General features: G+C 40.2%; 1 protein-coding gene across 1 annotated transcript; it reads right to left on the reverse strand.

The window, feature by feature from the left end:
* Positions 1–17,230, reverse strand: galnt12 (UDP-N-acetyl-alpha-D-galactosamine:polypeptide N-acetylgalactosaminyltransferase 12). Its single transcript, XM_034704861.1, has 11 exons — positions 16,981–17,230; positions 16,208–16,895; positions 15,200–15,369; positions 14,203–14,392; positions 13,767–13,952; positions 12,441–12,558; positions 11,847–12,023; positions 8,828–8,959; positions 8,608–8,721; positions 6,793–6,948; positions 1–2,617 (listed from the first exon to the last, which is right to left on the reverse strand). The coding sequence occupies exons 2-11, from the start codon at positions 16,558–16,560 to the stop codon at positions 2,480–2,482; spliced, it is 1,734 nt and encodes a 577-aa protein (XP_034560752.1). The 5' UTR covers positions 16,561–16,895; positions 16,981–17,230; the 3' UTR covers positions 1–2,479.
* Positions 17,231–20,658: the final 3,428 nt, after the last annotated feature.

Genomic DNA, 20,658 nt, shown 5'->3' on the forward strand with positions numbered 1-20,658 from the left:
TACAACATTGTTTTTTACTTATTTGAACAATTAATCAGGTATTCACATCAGATATGGTCTCAAAGTTACAAAATATTGTCAGTAACATTCTTTACTTTTCTCACAACAATATTAGACCACTTGAGTTTCTGCCAGCATAACACCAGACATAGTGTTCAATTCCAGCATCTTTTTTTGTGCATGTTTCCCATTTAAACAACTGAAATGTCTCCTCTGTTTCTGGGTTGGGTGACAGTGCAATCAGCCACTTTCCCGGTTCAAGTGCTTCAGCAGACATCCTGGAATACATCACAACTTTACGACGCAGGATGGTTGATATAAAACCCTTAAATGACCTACCATACAGATATGATCCCTGGCTATCAATTTTTACTGCAGCTGCATGAGCCGTATCACATCAGCGTACAGTATAATGCCAACATAAAAAAGGTGCCACTATGTTTTACATGTGTGGAATAACAGATAGGGACAATAAATAATCTCTTTTATGAACAGACTGGAGTGTTTGAATGGCCCTCAAAAGGTTAAAGAAAAAATGGTTGGAATATGTTAACAGGAGCACTATATTTAAAGGGCAATTTCACCTGATCCTTATGAAACTGAAGTCATTGAAGCAACATTTTCATAGTCTTAAATCATGACAAGAAAAGGTACACTTACAAGGTAAGATGAAAACTAAAAATAACATGCTCCCGAACTTTTTGAGGACACATTTTGTTCATTACACCAACATATGTTCAAAATTAACCCTTTTTACTCATTCTGAGTCATCACCTTACATTCTAATATACATTTATTATATTTGGCAAATAAAGGGATCCTGTTTCAACAAAGTCCCCACTGAAGTGATGGCAAAGTGGTCTTTATTCACCACCAATTCATCTTATTGTGAGTTTACATTCTGAATCAATAAGAAAAATCTATGTCAGTACGATCGTCTGCGGACATCAATTCCTAACAGAGCTCCTCTGGGGCCAATGAGCCAGCAGCCTGTGAAGGTTAATGCTAAGGAAGAGGTCACAAATTGCTTCATTCAGTCTCCTCCATTATCTGCCTGCGCTGTCAAAAACTGTACTCCTGTAGACTTCGATCCATAAATCAAACCTCAGGCCCATGAGTAACAAGTGCTCATGTGAAGAGGATTTGGCTGGAGCGAGTCCAGAAGATAAGTCCTTCTCTGCACACCTCTGACACCGAAAAAAAAGGGAGAGGTGCTGATAAAAAAAATTGGAAGAGGACCTGAAAATTTCATCAGACAGCCATCTGGTAATCCCAGCACTCAGGAGACACCAAACAACTGTCGACGCCTCTGCTGTGTTTCCCCCTCGGCAGCTCTGCATAGCCTGAGGGGGAGCCACAAGTGACCGCATCTGGGAGCAGAGGGATCTATAGTTGTCTAATTCTGATGGATGGGAACAGAGATGTGGTATGCCCAAATCAGCACAGCCCACCAGAGTAATGTATGAACACTCAAGGGAATAACTTCTTGGCTGTGCGCACTGGAGTCACAGCAGGGGAGGATTCATCTCACAAGCTTTGTCACAACTCTAATTCCTCTTCTCTTTTTGTCTCCTGGTTTGACAAAATATACATTCAATACAAAAGCCTCTTAAACTAGATATGTTCTTTGTATATGAGGCACTTTTTATGGCTTCCAAGTGGAGAAAAATATGAAAAAGAGGTCTTATCTTTTTTTATTTTAGGGTTATATCTGTGCAAATAACTTTTGTGAGCTATGTCGAAAAGATTAGAGACTAGAGTTGAGATGTGTCTGCATTCAATCCATAAAAAATGTAGTATTATCAAGAAACGTAATCTTTTGAAATATTCCTATCATATTAAATAAATCCCTCAAATATGGCTATGATTGAGTCCTTCAAAGCGTTACAACATTTAAAGAGCATGAAAAAGAGGACAAATCTTACAAAAAGTCAGAGAAAAACATCTAGAGTGATCCATGTCGTTTCACCTCAGTCAAATTTGCATCGCAAAATGACTTCAGTCAAGGAAGAATGAAATAAGACTGGAGTTTCTGCAGTTATCAGTAGTTCAGTGTTTAAGTAGAAGAGGTACTAAGTACTTGCATAGTGCCAGTGATCTGAGGCTTTCTCATAAGCCACTGTGCATAAGAGTAGTGAGCACTCTTGAAAATATTCTTTACAAAACACCTTAAGATTTGCCCCACTTCTTTTTGACAAATAGAGAACACAGTGAAATGAAATGAAGGAGGCCCACAGAGAGGAGCGTTAGCCCCCTCTACAGGAGAAGATACAAACATGAAGTTCCTCAGTAAATCACTGTGATGTCGGCCACAAGAGGCTCTGTGTTATGTCATTGATACAGATGCACACATGTTTAAGTATCTGTCCTCCTTTCAGGCAAGAAAAAACATTTAGAACATCAATCCCCCTATATCCCTCCGAGGGATAAGAAACTTGAATGAAAAATATTAATGTGCATTCTTTCTGTGTCGATACCATTATGTCCTCTCCTGGAACAACCACTTTTGGAGAGCGCTGTCAGAGCAAGGTTGGAGTGAAGGGGCTGGTTTCCTGTCTTCTGCCTGCTCCAAAGCCTGAACGCATTTCTGACTCCCCTCATTGTAAAGCACCCCGTCCTGGATACACATGGAAAAAAAATTATTAAGAAATTCAACATCGTAGTACCACAATATCCAAGTCGTGTATAAGTTGCACAAATTTTCAGGCACTAGAAGCTTATCTGCCCTTTCCTGCATGTTAGGTCATTTCACCTCCTCCTCCCTCCTCCTCCTCTCCTGTTTCTTGTGCCCTTGTTTTAACCATTCTGTCCCTCTCGGGTCCATTTACATTTAGATAGTGTGGTTCACATTAGTGTGGTGTGACTACGCTGAACACATGCTAAACCACCGGCAGTAGCGTGTGCAGAATCACAGCTCACTAGACTCCTGTGATTTACATTTTAGGATTAGTCAGGTGTGACCTGAATGTTTCTAAGCTTCAATTGTTGCCATGGTAATTGACATCCAAATCAGTGTTTTAATGCTATGTGTGTGTTTTTTATTTTTATTTTTTTGTAATTAAGGCATACACTATGATCTTGTTGGTTAGGAAAAATATGGTCTGTTTCCCCCAGCTGACTCTTTAACTAATATAATATGGCTTTTTTTTTATCTGGCTTTGAGCTCGTCTGTAACCTCAGATATCTTGTGGCAACAAAGAAAAGTGGAAACAGACCAAAAAAATATTTGCATGGTTTTATTTAAAATATAATATATATATAATATAATATTTATATTTTTAGAACCTTGGATTAAATATGCTATTTGAAATATTTTTTGTTTCTTGAAGACCTTCTTTGACCCCCTTGTCAGCGTTTATGTGACCCCTGAGGTGGTCCTGGCCCACACTTTAGGAACCTCTGGCCTAGAGGATGGGCTACGCATGCTGTGTGTGGATGGTGTGCTCCTGTTTGCTTCCTTGGATTTGAACGGGAAAGAATAAATGTACCTTTACACCCCTAATCTGCACTGATCATAATTTACAAGAACAGCCAGGTACACATGAAAAAGTCTGAAAATTGCCCAGTGCATATTTTGCCGAAAGCTTTGGGAGCTATAAAAAGGAATCATGACAAATCTACCAAGGTTCTCATCATAACTTAACGACTAATCCAAGCTTTTCAGACTTGTTCAGACCTTTTACCAAGTCTAGTTTTCTTTTGGATTATTCTTCAAAGACTAATTTCAAAGTGCATATCCTTGGGATACAATAATCCTGCACACTGTCTAACTGGCAAACATTTTTTTAATGGCAACATATCAGTGCCTGACCTTCATCAGGCAAACATTTTGCAGAGAGAGGCAGAACAACTTAAAAAGGGTATGGCGACCAGTCTGCGCTTAATCAGTATCATGGCATCAGGTGTAGGCAAATCAACTGAATAAAAAAATGACAACCCTTTAACTAATTACAAGAATAACAACTAAAATAGACAAGCAATCAAACAATACATTTTACATTTATAAATTTGAATAAACAAAACAAGAAGTTTCTTTCTTTTTTCAAATAGATTAATCTATAATGTATTTATTGATTACTTGTCTTTTTAGTTGTTATTTTTGAAGTAGATGAAGTAGATGTTAGGGCTGTCAACGAATATTCTAAATTCGAATATATATTTGAACATTTTAAAAAAAAACAGAGATTTGATTGTTAAAAGTTAATATCCGACTGTGGAAAAAAAACACATCGGCGGCTGCTTTGCGAGTGGGCGCACTGCATGACAGGTCAGGGACAGGTCACAGGAGTCGCACATGCACAGTGTGAAGCAGACGGCAGAGAGAAATCTTTCCGTACCCGGATCCTCAGTGCTCTCTGAACGCATCTTTTCCTCCGCTGGGAAATAGTGAATAAAAAGAGATTGGGCCTCTTCACCCTGACTGTCTTGTGTTTTTGGCAAATAACCTGTCAGGCCTAAGACCCTACATTGACAGTGGACTAAAAGAGCCCGACAATCAGTGACGCTGGGATAAAATGCAGTTTTTCCTCTTTTTTTTTTATAGAAGCGCCAAGAATTAAATGGACTACGTTTTGGTTTTAACTTTAACTTCAATTAATGTTGATAATATTTGCTTCAATCACTGAATGAAGCCTGCCTATATAAGTACAAGAGTTGGGACCTTTAATTGCTTGCACAAGTCTTGCTCAGCACTCACTCAGCGCATTACGCACAGAGAGGGGGGGGCGTGCGAGCAAGAGGTCTCCAGTCATGGCCAAAAGTTTTGAGAATGACACAACTATTAATTTTCACAAAGTCTGCTGTTTCAGTTTTTATAATGGCAATTTGCATATTCTCCAGAATGTTATGAGGAGTGATCAGCTCAACTGCAATTAATTGCAAAGTCCCTCTTTGCCTTGAAAATGAACTTTATCACCAAAAACACATTTCCACTGCATTTCAGCCCTGCCACAAAGGACCAGCTAACATCATTCAATGACACACAGGTGTCACACACATTAACACAGGTGTGGGTGTTGATGAGGACAAGGCTGGCGATCAATCTGTCATGATTGAGTGACTGGAAACTTTAAAAGGAAGATGGTGCATGACACCATTGTTCCTCATCTGTTAGCCATGGTTACCTGCAAGGAAACACGTGCAGCCATCATTGCATTGCACAAAAAGGGCCTAACAGGGAAGTTTATAGTAGCGAGTAAGATTGCACCTCAGTCAACCGTCTATCGAATTATCAAGAACTTCAAGGAAAGAGGTTCAATTGTTGCCAAACAGGCTCCAGGGCGCCCAAGAAAGTCCAGCAAGCGCCAGGACCGTCTCCTGAAGGTGTTACAGCTGCGGGATCGGGCCACCACCAGTGCAGAGCTTGCTCAGGAATGGCAGCAGGCAGGTGTGAGTGCATCTGCACACACAGTGAGGCGAAGACTTTTGGAGGAAGGCCTGGTGTCAAGGAGGGCAGCAAAGAAGCCACTTCTCTCCAGTAAAAACATCAGGGACAGACTGATATTCTGCAGAAGGTACAGGGACTGGACTGCTGAGGACTGGGGTAAAGTCATTTTCTTTGATGAATCCCCTTTCCGATTGTTTGGGGCATCTGGTGGAAGGCTTGTTCGGAGAAGACGAGGTGAGCGCTACCATCAGTCCTGTCTCTTGCCAACAGTGAAGCATCCTGAGACCATTCATGTGTGGGGTTGCTTTTCGGTCAAGGGAGTGGGCTCTCTCACAATCTTGCCTAAAAACACAGCCATGAATAAAGAACGGTACCAGAACGTCCTCCGAGAGCAACTTCTCCCAACCATCCAAGGGCAGTTTGGTGATGAAGAATGCCTTTTCCAGCATGATGGAGCACCTTGCCATAAAGCAAAAGTCATAACAAAATGGCTCGGGGAACAAAACATTAAGATTTTGGGCCCTTGGCCAGGAAACTCCCCAGATCTTAATCCCATTGAGAACTTGTGGTCAATCCTCAAGAGACAATCAAAAACCCACAAATTCTGACAAACTCCAAGCATTGATTATGCAAGAATGGACTGCCATCAGTCAGGATTTGGTCCAGAAGTTGATGGACAGCATGCCAGGGAGAATTGCAGAGGTCTTGAAAAAGAAGGGTCAACACTGCAAATATTGACTTATTGCATGAATTCTGTGTAATTCTCAATAAAAGCTTTTGATACTTATGAAATGCTTCTAATTGTATTTCATTATACCATAGAAACATCTGACAAAAACACCTAAAAACCCTGAAGCAGCAGACTTTGTGAAAATGTAATATTTGTGTCATTCTCAAAACTTTTGGCCATGACTGTACAGTCTTAAAAGTGTTATGGTATAGGTCATTAGGTCATTCACTTGTTTTGTAATGTGTAGGTATGTTTAAGCATTTTAAATCTGAAATAAAAATACCTACACAAGTAGTTATGTCTCCTTGTATTAGTTTGTCCACCTGTTATTGACATAATGCGCAAATATAGATATTCGAATGGTTCGAACCTATGTTTTTTTTTAGAGTGAATATTCAAATGTCATTTTGGAGCAATTTTGACAGCCCTAGTAGATGTGTGAGGTCTTTTCTTCCTTTTTAAAAGTTTATATCCTGTCTTGCCCTTGCATGGTGCAAAGTGTTCAAAAAGTAAGGTAATAAACAATATTTTGCACGGGAAGTTACAGAAATTCAAACAATTTTGTGAACCACGATTCCGAAACAGGGATCTATACTCATCCGATCCTATGCCTTCCCTACCACTCCTTACCCCTCTCTTTACTGCTAAAAAATACAAATCAGAAAATGCTCCATACTGATCTGAGGGTGAATTTCTGGTCCGGAGGTACAGGTTGCCCTTTTTTTCTACACGGCTGTATCGTCAGGTAGGTGCTGATGTTGTCACCCGAAACGCATCCGGCTGGCTCCCGAGTGTTAAAGCGGATCTCCCCATGCTCAGTGTATTCGAAGAACTGCAGTAGGGCATCAAACAAAGAAAAAAAGACATGTTCTTGGTTAAAGAAAAGTGGTTAAACAAGTGTTTTTATGCAGTGGGGTCATGAGAAATTCTAAACTTCAACCTGATGGACAGACAACTTTTAAGAGATTTCACTTCAAATGTCATTGAGGTCTGTGTACGAGAATCTGCGCCTGCATATGTATGAATGCATGCATCTGTGTGACTCAGAGGAAAAAGATATGCAGCATCAAAGCAAAAGGACACAGTGTTCTGAGAAACGGCTTGTGTGTGTGCATGTTTGTGTTCGCCCACACACAAACACACGGGCTGCTGAAGTGTGCGCAGACTATGAATGAAAGTGTGAGGTGAATATTTATCCTGCGACATGAAGAACAATCCCCAGAGGCAGACAACACAAGCACTGCTGAGCCAACTTTTTTACAGAGACAGCATCAGTGTGTGTCCACAAAGGGCTGCTGGAATCACAGTGGTACATTTCACAGCTCTTTTCTGGCAACCGGGGAGGATAAAGGTGCTGGGAAACACGCCCCCTTTGTATCAACAAGGCAAGCAGATAATGTAACATCCCAGGAAAGGCAAAATAGCCCATTATTCCCAGGTTTCTAAGATCACAACTACAAAACCTCAAGGTTTACTGTGAACTGAGATGATTGTACTGCTCTGAATGAGTCTAAGCAGCTGCTTATGATCATGATTACTGGTGTCTAGGGTGAACAGACAGACAGTTATGGAGGACAAAAAAAATGAGTAATGAAATTAAGGGAAGAGTCTGCTCACATGAGGAAGCGAACGGGGGGAAATCCCAGTGAATGAATAACAGAGGGAAGAATGATCTGAATGAAGCTAGTGATTCCTACAGAAATATAAAAAGGATGTTGTCGTCAATTCTTTGAAAACATAAACTTGAGTTTCATTGGAATCAAACCGAATTATAGCCCAATGTAGCTTTCATGAACAAGCCTACATGACTTCAACTCTTAAAGAGGTTTTTCAGCTGACAAAAGCTGCATTCACACACACACAAAACTCCTTATAAAGTTCCTGGAACTTTCTGTGAGGGCTGCATGTGTGATCGCAATCAGATGAAACTTTCACCCGACTTCACCCAGAATTTTCCCCTCAGCGCCCTAGTAACATATCTGCTTCCAATGGGATCTAAAGTAAAGCCTGAAAAGCGACTCATAACATGATGAAAACAAAATATCCGAATCATTTTCAAGTTGAAAACAGCAAAGGTCTGTGCGACGATTTGGACATAGCATTGATATAAATGGAGGAACTGTCACTTTGGTGTAAGTTTCTGTCAAGTATACCACAGTCATGTTGTAAAGATTACACTGTGGCTTCTGCAGTGTTTCTTTAATGTCATGTCCAACCTCCTGAGACTTATCCCTGACCATGCTGTAAGAGACATGTGTGAACAAGCAACTGTGGAAACTTTTTCAAGAAAATTTCAGGAGGGTGTGTGAAAGAGGCTACATGATATTGAGTGAAACCCAAAATTTGTAATAGACTTGATAAAAAATAAAATAAAATAAACTTTGGCTACAACATAAAAACATGTATTACCGATGATATACAATCATTTCAAAAGATGTACTTCAGCATCTTAATCACATTTTAACACATTGAGGTCAATGAGGTTCAATACCTGGTTCTGACCCATGCCGTGACACATGTAAAGGATGACTCTTTGTCCGAATGGCTCATTCTCATTTTTTGGGTTGTAGTCAAAACAGTAGTCTCTCTTCCCTTGATTCTTCAGCTACATCAACCAAAGACAAAAGTCACATCATTAACATACTCAATCGGAGATGCGCTAATAGGTACATTTATATTGATAAATAATCAGTCACTCCGTTTGTTCTCACCATCCCAAACATGCCGGGGAGATCCACTGGGACGCTGATTTCTGGATAAACATTTTCCAGATACCACTTGAAGTTCTTACAGCCCAGCCTCTCTTTGAGCTTTAACCGATCTGTCACGTCTCCAAAGGCCTCCTGGAAAGAAAGACCACAAAGTTAAAACCTCTAGATTCAAAGCATTCAGAGGAACTTGCGTAATAATGCTATTATTATAATGGCATCTTGTGTAATCAATACATGATCAATGGAAGACGCTGTGTCAATGCTCTTTATGCAGTCACCCACAGCTGCAGGGGACTCATGGCATGACTCTGTGCTGATATGGTACACAACCGCACCATCTAAAGTTGTTCCTTATATGTACTCAGTTAAATTGTTCAAAACATCAAACAGAGCACACACAATACCACTCTACATCCTATTCAGAAAGGATCAAGAGGATGCAACAAGGCATTCAGGGAGTGTCATTGTGCAATGTAATATCCGCAAACAGTATTGCATTGGGGAAATACCTTATGGTTACACACCCGCAGACACACACACATTAAAGCGATCATGACTGGTGAGTTATTGGCCAGAGAGGAACCAAGTCTCCAGTTTCATTTGCTGTAGACTCAGCAGCATTGCATGATGATTGATGCTCGTGGCCTGACTGGAACCCAGCTTTAATTCATCATCTGTTCGTCCAGTCAAAGAAAGGAAGAGTCGTCAATAAAAAAAGACCAGTAAGGGCCAACAGAGCATGACCTGTACACCAGCAAGGGGAAATTAACGATCAGTACAGGTGAAAAATGCAAATTAAGAGCGAGTAGCTAAACGCCAATTACAATCCCAATATGTGGATAGATGAGGTCTCTAAAAGTACTTCAAGAACAAGGAGAGGTCAAGCTGATCTACTCAAAGGACCAAAGAGGGGCCAGTTAGTTGGAGGAGCTTTGACATAAAAACATTTTTTTCTTTTTTGTACACAAATTGCTCTTAAACCCTTAGTAGGTTTAAATATTGATTGACTGAAGGAGGGTAAAAACACATCAGCTGAAACATGCTAACAGATTAATGGAAATCCAGTTCATTTAAGGTTTCACACTGCCTTAAGAGGTGTTTACATAACATAACTCACACTGACTGTGAGGTTGTTGGCCAGCTTGACAGGTTTAGAGACCCAATTATCCAATATAGAGGAATTTCTATTTAAAACCCTCTTACGCCCTTTTAAATATAGGTTTTTCCACCTGGAATTTGGCGGAAGAACACATGTGATGCATCTGCAAACAGTGCCAAAACAAGATTTGGAAAAGTGAAACACTGGAATGAAAAAAAATATTGCTGAGAAAGTAAAATATGACCTAATATGACACATTTACACGGACCCAGGTCAGTGATAACTTTATACTGAATTTGAAAGTCGATATTCGGCGCTCACCCTCCTCAAACACTTGACATTGAGGAGTAAGTTAGCAAACAGGAGGAGTCCATCTCTGTATATGAATTGTTTTTTATATAATGTTTCATTCTCATGGCTGATACTGGAGCAGGATTAACAAAAAGAATGTCTTTTGGAGTATGGCTTAAGAAGGAGAAACTATACTACCAGGCTGCTGCTCTGTAAAAGAGCAAAATGGCTATGAACAGGATTTAATTTTACGCCTTTTGAGGACAAGAGAGATACAAATATTTACAAATATTTAGTGGGACACCTGAGCACACATCATGACCCCAGGACTGTGACGAATGACGTTAACAGGTATCGCCTTTTGCAAGCTGATGTTAATCAATCTGAGTAAATAAAGTTTTGTCGTTATTATACTAAAGGTAATAATTATTCATAGCTGTTATCTCATCACTCTGCATCCTGCAGAAAAGTTGTCTAGAACAAAGAAAGAAGATCTGTACTCAATTTATTTGCTTTCAAAACAAATCATCCTGCAAAAATACTTTTGTAGGAAGAGGTCGCCAGAATCAACTCAAGATAAAAATTCCTTACTGTGCCTTTAAAATGAGCTTAAACGTGAGGTTGAATTGTGCCTGTTTGCAGAGGTTGATAGCCCACCTTCTGTTCTGCTTCTCAACAAAGCTGAGCTGGATCCCCTGGGGGTGATACAAATACTACTGACAAGTACCTCATGCAACTCCACTTCAAAGAGCCCAAACTATCCCTTTAAAGACAGAGTCATTGATCTGACTCAGACTTTTCTTAGACTACTTCCTCAGAAAAAACATACTGGATATTGGAGAATGAGGCCTGCTGAGTTTATCTCTACCAGAGGAGGTTAAGTTATTCTGAAGAGGCAAAAAGAGGGAACTTGAGAAATGTCTGCAAGCTATGAATGGCCAAAACAACTAGAGAGATTATGAATAGCTTTATAAATAAAAAAAAAAGTACACCTGTTTATGTTCCATGTGCTGTAAACTCAGAAAAATAGGCTTTGGTGTGTGGGGTTAGTTGCGCTACAGCTACTCTCTCATGGAGATGAACACCACCTGATCTGTGTTCAGAGAGCACTCTCCTCTTAACTAAACTGTCACCACAGGCCCTTCCAATACACGCACACAAAGGCAGGGCACCCCGTGGGTTAGCACTGCTCTCACCCTGTCAAGGACAGGTGGGTGACACCCCGTTGGCAGCGAGTGACACGGAAAGGTGGTAATCACACACCGGAACGCCCTGACACCCGTCACCTCGGGTGTCTGCCGCTCATGTATCCCGAGCGTCACTTAATCAGGGGAGCTTTTACACCGCAGCATGAGTGCAGTCAGCGTGTGTGTGAGCAGAGAGTGCATGTAATTTTGTGCATCTGTGTGTGTGTGTGACTGAGACTGTTTACATTGTGTGGGATCAAGAGACTAATCAGGCATTCTGTTTTGTGATGGCTGCAGCTGTGGAGAAAAACACTTCCATCAAAATCTTCATGAAGAAAAAAATTCATTATGTCATCACTTGCTTTAAAACATGTCTTAGATGTGCTTAATGCTTCTTGCTTGCACACATTTACACACACACAGACCATCTCTGATGACTCACCAGTCGTGCATGGGGGTTTCGATGGTAGTAGATGGCTTTGTATTCGTCTAACCAGACCTCAGCAGCTCTCACACTGTTCGCCAGAGCTTTGCTTCGTGAGTACGGGGCCTTTTTGGGGAACACATGACCCACATGGGAGCATGGGTGGATCTCCAAGCTGCCCCCACACTGCCAAATCTAAGAGACATTAAAAAAACCAACACAACAACAAGGATTTGGTTAGCCCCTTAGTCATGATTCAATAACTCAGTCAAGGCAACACAAAGCGAAGCCTTGTTGTTTCAAGTTGGAAATAGAAACTATTTTTGTTTGAGAGTGATTTTTGGTTCTCTTCCTCTAGGAATTTCCTGCTGGGGTTTTCACATTCTTAGGTTCAATTAAAGCATTAGGATCTTTGAGCAATAGCTGTTGGGTTATGATTATTCCCATATGGTATGATTAGGAAGGAGGAGGGGTCACATGATAAATGTAAAACAGATCGGTTGGCTTTTAGAGTGCTGAATGTTTAGTAACTATGCACTTATTGCATAAAACAAGGGCTGTTCACGTGATATGAACATGAGTTAACACACTCAAAGACACAAAATGATTTACCCTAAAGGAAAATTCCAGGTTCTCTCCACCCCACACCTCCATACCCGTGTCGTAGGTCCCCAGGTAATGAAAGTAGTTCTTGTTCACAGCGAACAGACCGCCTGCCATCGTAGGAGACCTGAGGAGGAAAGCAGATGATTTTTTTCATTGCATCTTAAAAATAAAGAGTGACAGTAGTAGTGTATGGCCTAGGGGTGTGCGCTAGGGGTTTGCGATATGAAAAATAAATCATATAACGATTTTTTTTTTTGCAAAATCATGATCACGATTTTATCACGATTCTTACATTTAGATTATTCAGACTATTTTAAAGTCATTTACCAGTAAAACAAACTAATTTACCTATTTAAAATCATAGCCATGAACAGATAAAAGGATAAAAGATCATTTAAGACAGAATACCGTTCAAACACTTTTTTAATTTAGTTAAGCAATTTAGAAAACATATGCCAAGTACAATTAACATCAAACAAAAATATTGACATGCATAACTTCAAGTTCTTTTAGTCATAGTGTTTTTCTTTTCTTAACTCAAAATGTAAAAAACAACTTAAACACAACAATAAAGTAAGGTGCACACTTGCTGGGGGATCATGTCCTTTACAAGATAAAACGTTACTGCTTCAGTTACATCTTTCCAGCGCTCACCTGTTTTCTCATACAGAGTGCCCTTATCAAATGCCTTTGTCAAAGTTGTTTGTTTTGCCTGTATGGATGGCAGCACGACACCGGTCTCCCCTGCCTTTTGACTTTCTGCATACTGTTTCGGGTGCTGTCTCTTCAGGTGGTTAAATAAGGTTAGTTGTGTTTCCATTCGAGGGGCGGACCTTCTCGTTGCAAACTTTGTAAATAACAGTTGTTTGCGTTGTGTCGCTTTGGGAAAACCCAAACCAGTTCCATATAACCGAGGTAGAGTTTCTTTTAGGGGCCAACTCCTCACTTTCGCTTTCATTAGCCGCCATGCTTTCTCTCATGTAGGGGAGGGGGGATAAACAAACCAAGACACTGCCAACAGCTCGCTCTGATTGGTTCATCTGTGTGTCTGTAGTGCTTACATGAAGCGGAGTAACAAATGGTGTGATTCAGCAGAGAGAAAAAAAAACTTTGGATGCGGCTGTGCATGGGCACACAGACTTAAGCACAGACACGGCACAACAAGGAATGGAATGTGCACTACAGCCGATCTCTGTGCTTTGGCAGATTCGTCGTCACATTCTAATCCTTCACAATCTGAGATCGTCATATCGCACGCCCCTAGTAAGGCCTATTATATATTGTGAGGTTATTCCAGATAAAGTGTGCATTATCTGGCCTCCATACACATACCTGATGACATCAACAGGCGAGCGTCTGCGTTTGTGTTCAGACTCGGGAGCTGTGTGCCAGGTAAACACCAACCGCCAATCGAACCCCCCAATCTGAGGTTCTCCAGCATTCCCTAAATACTCAAAGGTGTTCCAGTGGATCACATCGATGACAGGACACACTACAGCTGACGGCTCCTCTTTGATCCTGGAGAAGATGGGAAAAGAAAGGCTGTTATTTCAGCTAAAAAACAAGAGAAAAATCATTTCTGGAGAGTACATTTCCTCCAAAGACCCTGAGCCCGGGCCAGATTTATTATCATCTGTTAGATTCACCGCCTCACGCAATGACACTTCAGCTGGGCTAAAAAGACAGTCTTTAAACCACAAGGTCACACTCCCCAAGAAAAATATTCATGCAAAGAGTCCTTAAATTCTCCACTTGATGGCTTTCTAACCTCTGAAGCAGCGGCTCTAACCAGCCTTCGTGACATTCACAGTGACAGTCCAAATAGGTCAGCACTTCACCCGTGGTAAAGGACGCCCCTAGCAATCTGGCCCGCACCAGCCCCTCTCGCTTGGTCGCCCGGATCAGACGCACCTTCCTCAAATTGGCAACGTACCTCTCCAACGGCTCTTTTAAATGATCTTCAGGAAATGAAAGAAGAGAATAATCATTAAGAACAACACATGATGTGATAGAAGAGTGTGCAAGTTTCATTAAAAAAAAAGGATGATATGTTTTTGTGAGTGTGTTGACCACTATTGCTATATTTATCAAGTGCAAAATGGCAACTATAACCAGGCCTCCTTCAGGTAAAATGTAAGCAAATGAAAGCACTGCTTCATTGCAAGAGATTCAGACTTTTACAATGTGTTTATTACAAATGATGGGATGATAATCTCATTGCAATTAATGATGCGGCTATAATAACAATGTGTTGTTTCCTGTGTTCATCCTCCTCACCCAGTACTGAGAATACTGACCTGTCTTCTGTTTTATCAAGTTCTGCAATCTGCATATATTTGCTGACTACTTTGTAAATGTTGCCAGTGTTAGACCAGAGGGAGTGGCACACATGCCTCATAAAGATTAAGAGCCACTCCTGTAAAGCGACGCAGCTTGTTATGCTGAGCATGAAGTGTGTATGTATGTAGTTAATTTGAAACTCTCAGTGTTAGTCTATCTGCATGTGTATTACATTTCCATCGATCCACATCTGAGTTTCACATCCTGTCACTACATTCCCTGTACCTCTGCTCAGCGACTCTCCTAATTGCAAAGACATCACTCTTTCCTCCTCCCCTCCATTCTATCCGTCTGCCACCTGCCTGCCTGCATGTGACTCCTCGCGTGTCAACCTCTCTGTCCATCCTGGCTGTCAATCTGGCCTACACATCCCCTCTGCCTGTCCATCAGTCTGTCCGTCTCAGTCACTCTCTCATCACGGATACCTCTGTCGCTGTAGTCATCCACCAGCACCACCTCTTTCAGCAGGATGTCAGGGGACGTCTCCAGCACGCTGTGGACCGTCCTCAGGAGGGTGGACCAGGCCTCGTTGTAGAAGGCAATGACCACTGAAGTTGTCGGTAGAGACCGGTAGTCATACTTCAGGTCCCTGCAGCTGCAATATAAGAGGACATTTATAACCTCATTGGCTTTGTTGATCAGCTGTTTCTTGATGTGCATTCAAAAGCTATGCATTTCAACCTGCTGCTCAGCTGCCACCCCTGTATGCCTGCAGACTTTCACGTTAACTTGACTCTTGTTTAAACATGCCACCTTGAGCTGGTTCCTCCTTATCTGTGCACATGCCTGTGTAACAAACAACATAAGTATGGTTTGTTCTACAGAGCTCCAAACATGTTTTGTCTACAAAGTAAGAACAAAACAAGGAAAAAGATACCTAAATATACCGCTTGTTATTCTAGGAGTAGTGTGAATGAAGACAGTCACAACTGGTTACTGTGGGAGAAATCAAGAACATTTAAAAGGGACAAAGAAAGCATCCTGGTTGATGTGGTTGCTTCTTTGAAAAATAGTTGTACAATGGTTAAAGAGAGTCTGAGATTCAATCAGTTGACATGGTTGTCATATTTCCTTCCTCTATGTGCTTATTGTTTTGCTTTAACAATATGCATAACGCTCTTATACACTTAAACATATAAAGAAGACAAAGGGAGTAAGTGAGGTAGGGTTCAACCTGCACAGTGGTGATCTTGCACAAGCTGTTTGCTTTGAGCTTAAGCTTGTTTAACTAAGCAAACACTAGGTGGTAGATAATAAGATATAAAAGCAGAACAAGACGCTACGTTATGGCACTGCGTAAAAGTAGGCCTAATTTAGAGTTTCTGATAAGGACTGAGTGTTTTGGGTATTGTATTAAAGCAGCTGTGTATGAAAGTCCATTGAGAGTGATAGTAAGTGTTTCCTTGGTTGACACAACTCATTCATGTACTCACAGTGGGTTCCATCTCTCAGGCAGCCTGCGGTGTAGAGACAGTTTATCACTGACATAAGTATTAATCTGATGAATTTTGATGCCTTCCTCCTCCTTTCTTTTCTCCTCTCCCTTCAGATTGAGCTTGACGGCTTTCCCCATTTCACCCGGGTGGCTCGAATCCAGGGGGGGTTTCTCGTAAACGGGTCTTTTGAGCTCCTCATTCCCAACCTCTATTTCTTGGGGGGCCTCCCGTTCATGCGTCTCGCGCGCGTCCCCGGAGCTGTTCCTGTTGAGGATGAGATATCCCACGAAAAAGGCTCCGAAAATGAAAAACATAAGCCTGGGTTGGCTCCTTCTTCCGCAGACTGCCATCGTGTCGCTTCCTTCCTCGGTAAAAAACGGGTCTGAGGTTTCATGCCAAGAGGAGCTGCACTCCGCTGGCACCTCCTTCTGAAGTAAAAGTGACCCTTAAAGTTTCAGCAGCCTGCATGCTCACGTTCCCGTTTGACGACTTCCAGTTTCCTCTGCATGCTTCCACACGGAGTGAACTTGATTTACATAAAGTTTGAACTGGGATGGATGTCTTAAAACCCAACTTTTTCGCTTTGGTGACTTGTTGAGCGGAATCTTATCTCCTCTATCGTGACTGCCGTTGGAGTGACGTTAGGACACTCCTCCTCTGCCCCGCTGGACTCCTTCCAAGCGTGCTTTAAACAAGTGTGAAAGGATTAACACCCTCGGATTACCTTTCCCAACAGATTAACGTTGGTCAACTGGCGAAAACGACCTCACCTGTATTCCGCCACAGGAGGCAGAACTAATGTAGGTCAAATCAAAAACTCCGTCCTCTGTTTCGCTCACTTTCTGTGCATAATGAGTTATATCACGGATATGTTCACGCGTGCCAACTCTTCCTTGGGTGTATAATGTTTCTCTTGAATATGACTTCAAATAGATATCTCCCAACAGCTGTAAAACCAGGCTGGTATTTGCCTCCCAGTTACTCGAACTTCGTTTGAAGTTTGCGCAAACCTTTACCTCACCAGAGCTAGAAAGTACGTTTCCGGTTTTCAAAATAAAAGTCGCATGCGTCTATAAATTAGGGCTAATTAAATACCAGAATTAAAAATATATATAACCAGTGGTGGACAAAGTACACAGTTTCATTACTTTAGTCAAAGTATAGATCCTCCAGGTCAAATATTACTCCAATACAAGTGAAAGTTGCTTTGTCAGATTATTACTTGAGTTAAAGTACTGGAGTAATTGCTTTTAAATATATTTAAGTATTCAAAGTACCTCTTAAAAAATCATTTGCATTTTCACAATATATCAGTGCAGCCAAGAATACATAGGGGTATATAAGGTTACATTATGTTTATCTATAAACCATTACTTGAAATCTCTAAAAACTATACCATGGAATAAAAAAAAAAAAGCAACTAAGTTACTCCAAGCACAGACAACTTAGTTTGAAATGTTCATCTGGAGTGAAACAATCATTACGTAGCTCAACACGCTTTCTCGGGTTGGACAGTGACTTTTTGTATGTTTGGGCAGAAACGGAGAACATTTCTAACGATACGTATCATTCTTGATTTCAAAAACCTCTAACACGGGCTGAAGATATGGCCATGGGTGCTCATGTGGAGAATTATAGACATCATTACCACCTCTAAATGAACTGCCTGATATGAGTGAAATTTGTGTTTGCTCTACATTCAAGTGTGGGATCAGATTTCAGAAAAGAGAAGGAAATTCATGAGCTGACTTCAAAGCAAAAGTAGTGAGAAACTAGAGCACTGATAGAAATGTAGTGGAGCAAAAAGCACAATATTTGTCTTCTAAATGTAGTGGAGTAAAGTAATAGGTATCCCCCAAAAAAGAATACTCAAGGGAAGTACATATACTCTAAAAATGTACTTAAGTACAGTACTCAAGTAAATTTACTTTTTTACTGTCCACCACTGTATATAACAGTGATGCAATCGCTATTGTCTGTGGGCTTTAATACATAATATAGCTTGTTCCAACTCTGGAACTGAGTTATGAAGGGATGGAATAAGTATAATTGTGGAGAAGCACACAAAAGAAAAGTATTTATTTATGCTATCTCCTTCAATCATATCTACTTTAACAACTGACGGTGTCATACAGATGTTTTATTCCTGTGCTAAATTCGTTCATGTTAAAAAGAAACAAAACATGGTAAGATTTCCTTAGTTTCATTCTTTTAGGGCCTAAAAAGACAATATAAATTCAATTTAGGATTTACTTACAAAAGGAAACATGTAACAATAACATGCTTAAAAATCTAATAGAAAACTGTTCAAACACAGTCTAAATAGTTTGTTTTAACATAAGTCTTCTTCTGTATCACGCTTAAGATTTTGGGGTGGTACTAGAAGTAGCAAATCAGATTTCAAGGTGGAACCATGGCACCCCTTTGGACACGGCCCTGTGCTGCAGTGTCACAGTTGTTGCTACAGAGTTTTCTAATTACTTTAATGGAATCTTCAAGCTGACATGCCTCCATGTATTTTAGTTACTCTGATGATTAAAACGGAGTTAGAGTTGCAAAAGCACAAGAAACATAGAAATATGGCCTTTAACAGCAACCTATTATTGTCTTTTTCTAGATCTCAAGGAAATTATCTCATTAACATGCCAAAATAAGCACAGTTATCTGTAGATAATAAGATGAATAAGTCCACTGTAATAGGATAAACAGCTTTGTTAACCCAAGATAATAAACAATTCAAGATCTCTTGAAATGTTGGGGGGAAAAAATAAGCAAAAATGTCTGCTTAGGGCTTCTATACTTTCAATGAAAAACAATCAAGATGCCATTATTTATATTCTAGTCCCCATACTTGACCTCCAGTAGTTTCTCTTTTAAGTTTTTGTCAAGAGTTGAATTATTTGTGCATTGTCTTTTGAAAGAAGGTACACCGGAAGTTGAATGTAGAACGCGTAAACTCCAATAACTTGACATTCATTGAGCGTACCTTCAAAGTCATTCCAACCTTTGATGAAGTGAAACATACTTCATGGTCTAAGTGAACGAAAAATAACGAACATAAATTTAGATTGTGAGAGCTTTTTTTGTGACAGGAACGACAAGAGTTCATTTATTAACTTTTTCCGGGTTGGGAGCACAAGAAGCTGCGGGAGAAGCTGTGAGCTGAAAAGCGTTAGACTTTGTACACTGGTCATCAATCCAAAGACCATAAACCAGTTGGCTATTGGGCCTATATGCTGATGTAGGGTTGGACCTGATAAGTGCATTAAATGTACATCATTTTACTCTATGGCTGGTCTGATGTTTCATGCCCAGATGGGAAGTCTCCTGATTACTCCAAGATATAAACTGCCAACCCCAAAGTTGAAAAAGCAGTGCTACGGCATCTGTTGTCAGTATTGAAACTTAACCCAAGTGATATGTTAATTTGTTACCTTCTCTATTCTGCTTATTGCAGTCATGGTATATGCTATACTATTTTATTCTTACTCTATGAAGATTATGTGAATACCTTTTCACACATTTCTATTATGCTTTCAGCTACAGTATCTTAATGATGATGATCATAGTTCAAGTACAGGTACAAGCTGATCTACAGTAATTAATTGTACCTGATTCAAACAGTGAAACTACAATATAAATTCCAGCTTGTAACATTAAGTGTTGCAGACATGTGTTAATTAAATATAACCCAAAACTAATTTATACAGAAGTCCTAAAAGGACATGATTAGATACAGTTTATTTTCTCTGTTTTCTCATGATAACACATTAATTTCACTTGTTTTCTCAAGATCCCAAATTATATTTCTCGTTATCTCAAGATAACAAGCTTCGTTTTCTCACGATAACAAGAAAAATAAGACGAGAAAACTGAGAAAATTGAATGTATTTAATAATGTTCTTTTAGGGCTTCCATGCAAACATACATACTTATACATATGGTAACCAAGTAACTTCAGGTAATAGGAAAGGCCTTTTATTAGTTTCTTTAACTACTTTTTTGTTTTTTTCACAAACATTGTTTAGAAAATTGTGCCTTTGTAAAAAATAAAAAGACATTTTGCTACGAGCCATTTATCTTACAGGTTGAAGATCAAAGTTATCTTCAACTAGAGTCCTCTACCTTGGTGTTGTTGTTGTTTTGTATGTATACAGTTACTCATGTGAATCTGATATTAAAACTCTTGACACGTAAAAAGAAATGTGACACAAAATGTATGTTCAAGCAAATTAAAATGCTAAATAATTAAGATGATCATTCAAGGCATGAAGGTAATCTGAGTGGCATTCTGTTTGATCGAGCACCCTTATTGTGAAAACCACAATGAGACATGGGAAGGCAACATGTGTTGTAATATACCACGCTAGACTGAGCTTGTCGTGTCTTGTCTGGGACACAATGTTAATGGTAATGCATGAGAGCATTTTCATTTAGGACTGGATGAT

Source organism: Notolabrus celidotus, chromosome 16, assembly GCF_009762535.1.
Source record: "Notolabrus celidotus isolate fNotCel1 chromosome 16, fNotCel1.pri, whole genome shotgun sequence".
NCBI lineage: Eukaryota > Metazoa > Chordata > Actinopteri > Labriformes > Labridae > Notolabrus > Notolabrus celidotus.

What these genes read in the sequence shown, in the direction of transcription:
- galnt12 (XM_034704861.1), bottom strand. Translation starts at nt 16,560, where the DNA reads ATGGCAGTCTGCGGAAGAAGGAGCCAACCCAGGCTTATGTTTTTCATT. An exon ending in TCGCCTGTTGATGTCATCAG is followed by an intron (nt 12,559 to 13,766) that starts GTATGTGTATGG and finishes TTTCCTCCTCAG; the next exon opens with GTCTCCTACGATGGCAGGCG. An exon ending in ACCTGGAATTTTCCTTTAGG is followed by an intron (nt 12,024 to 12,440) that starts GTAAATCATTTT and finishes AATGTCTCTTAG; the next exon opens with ATTTGGCAGTGTGGGGGCAG.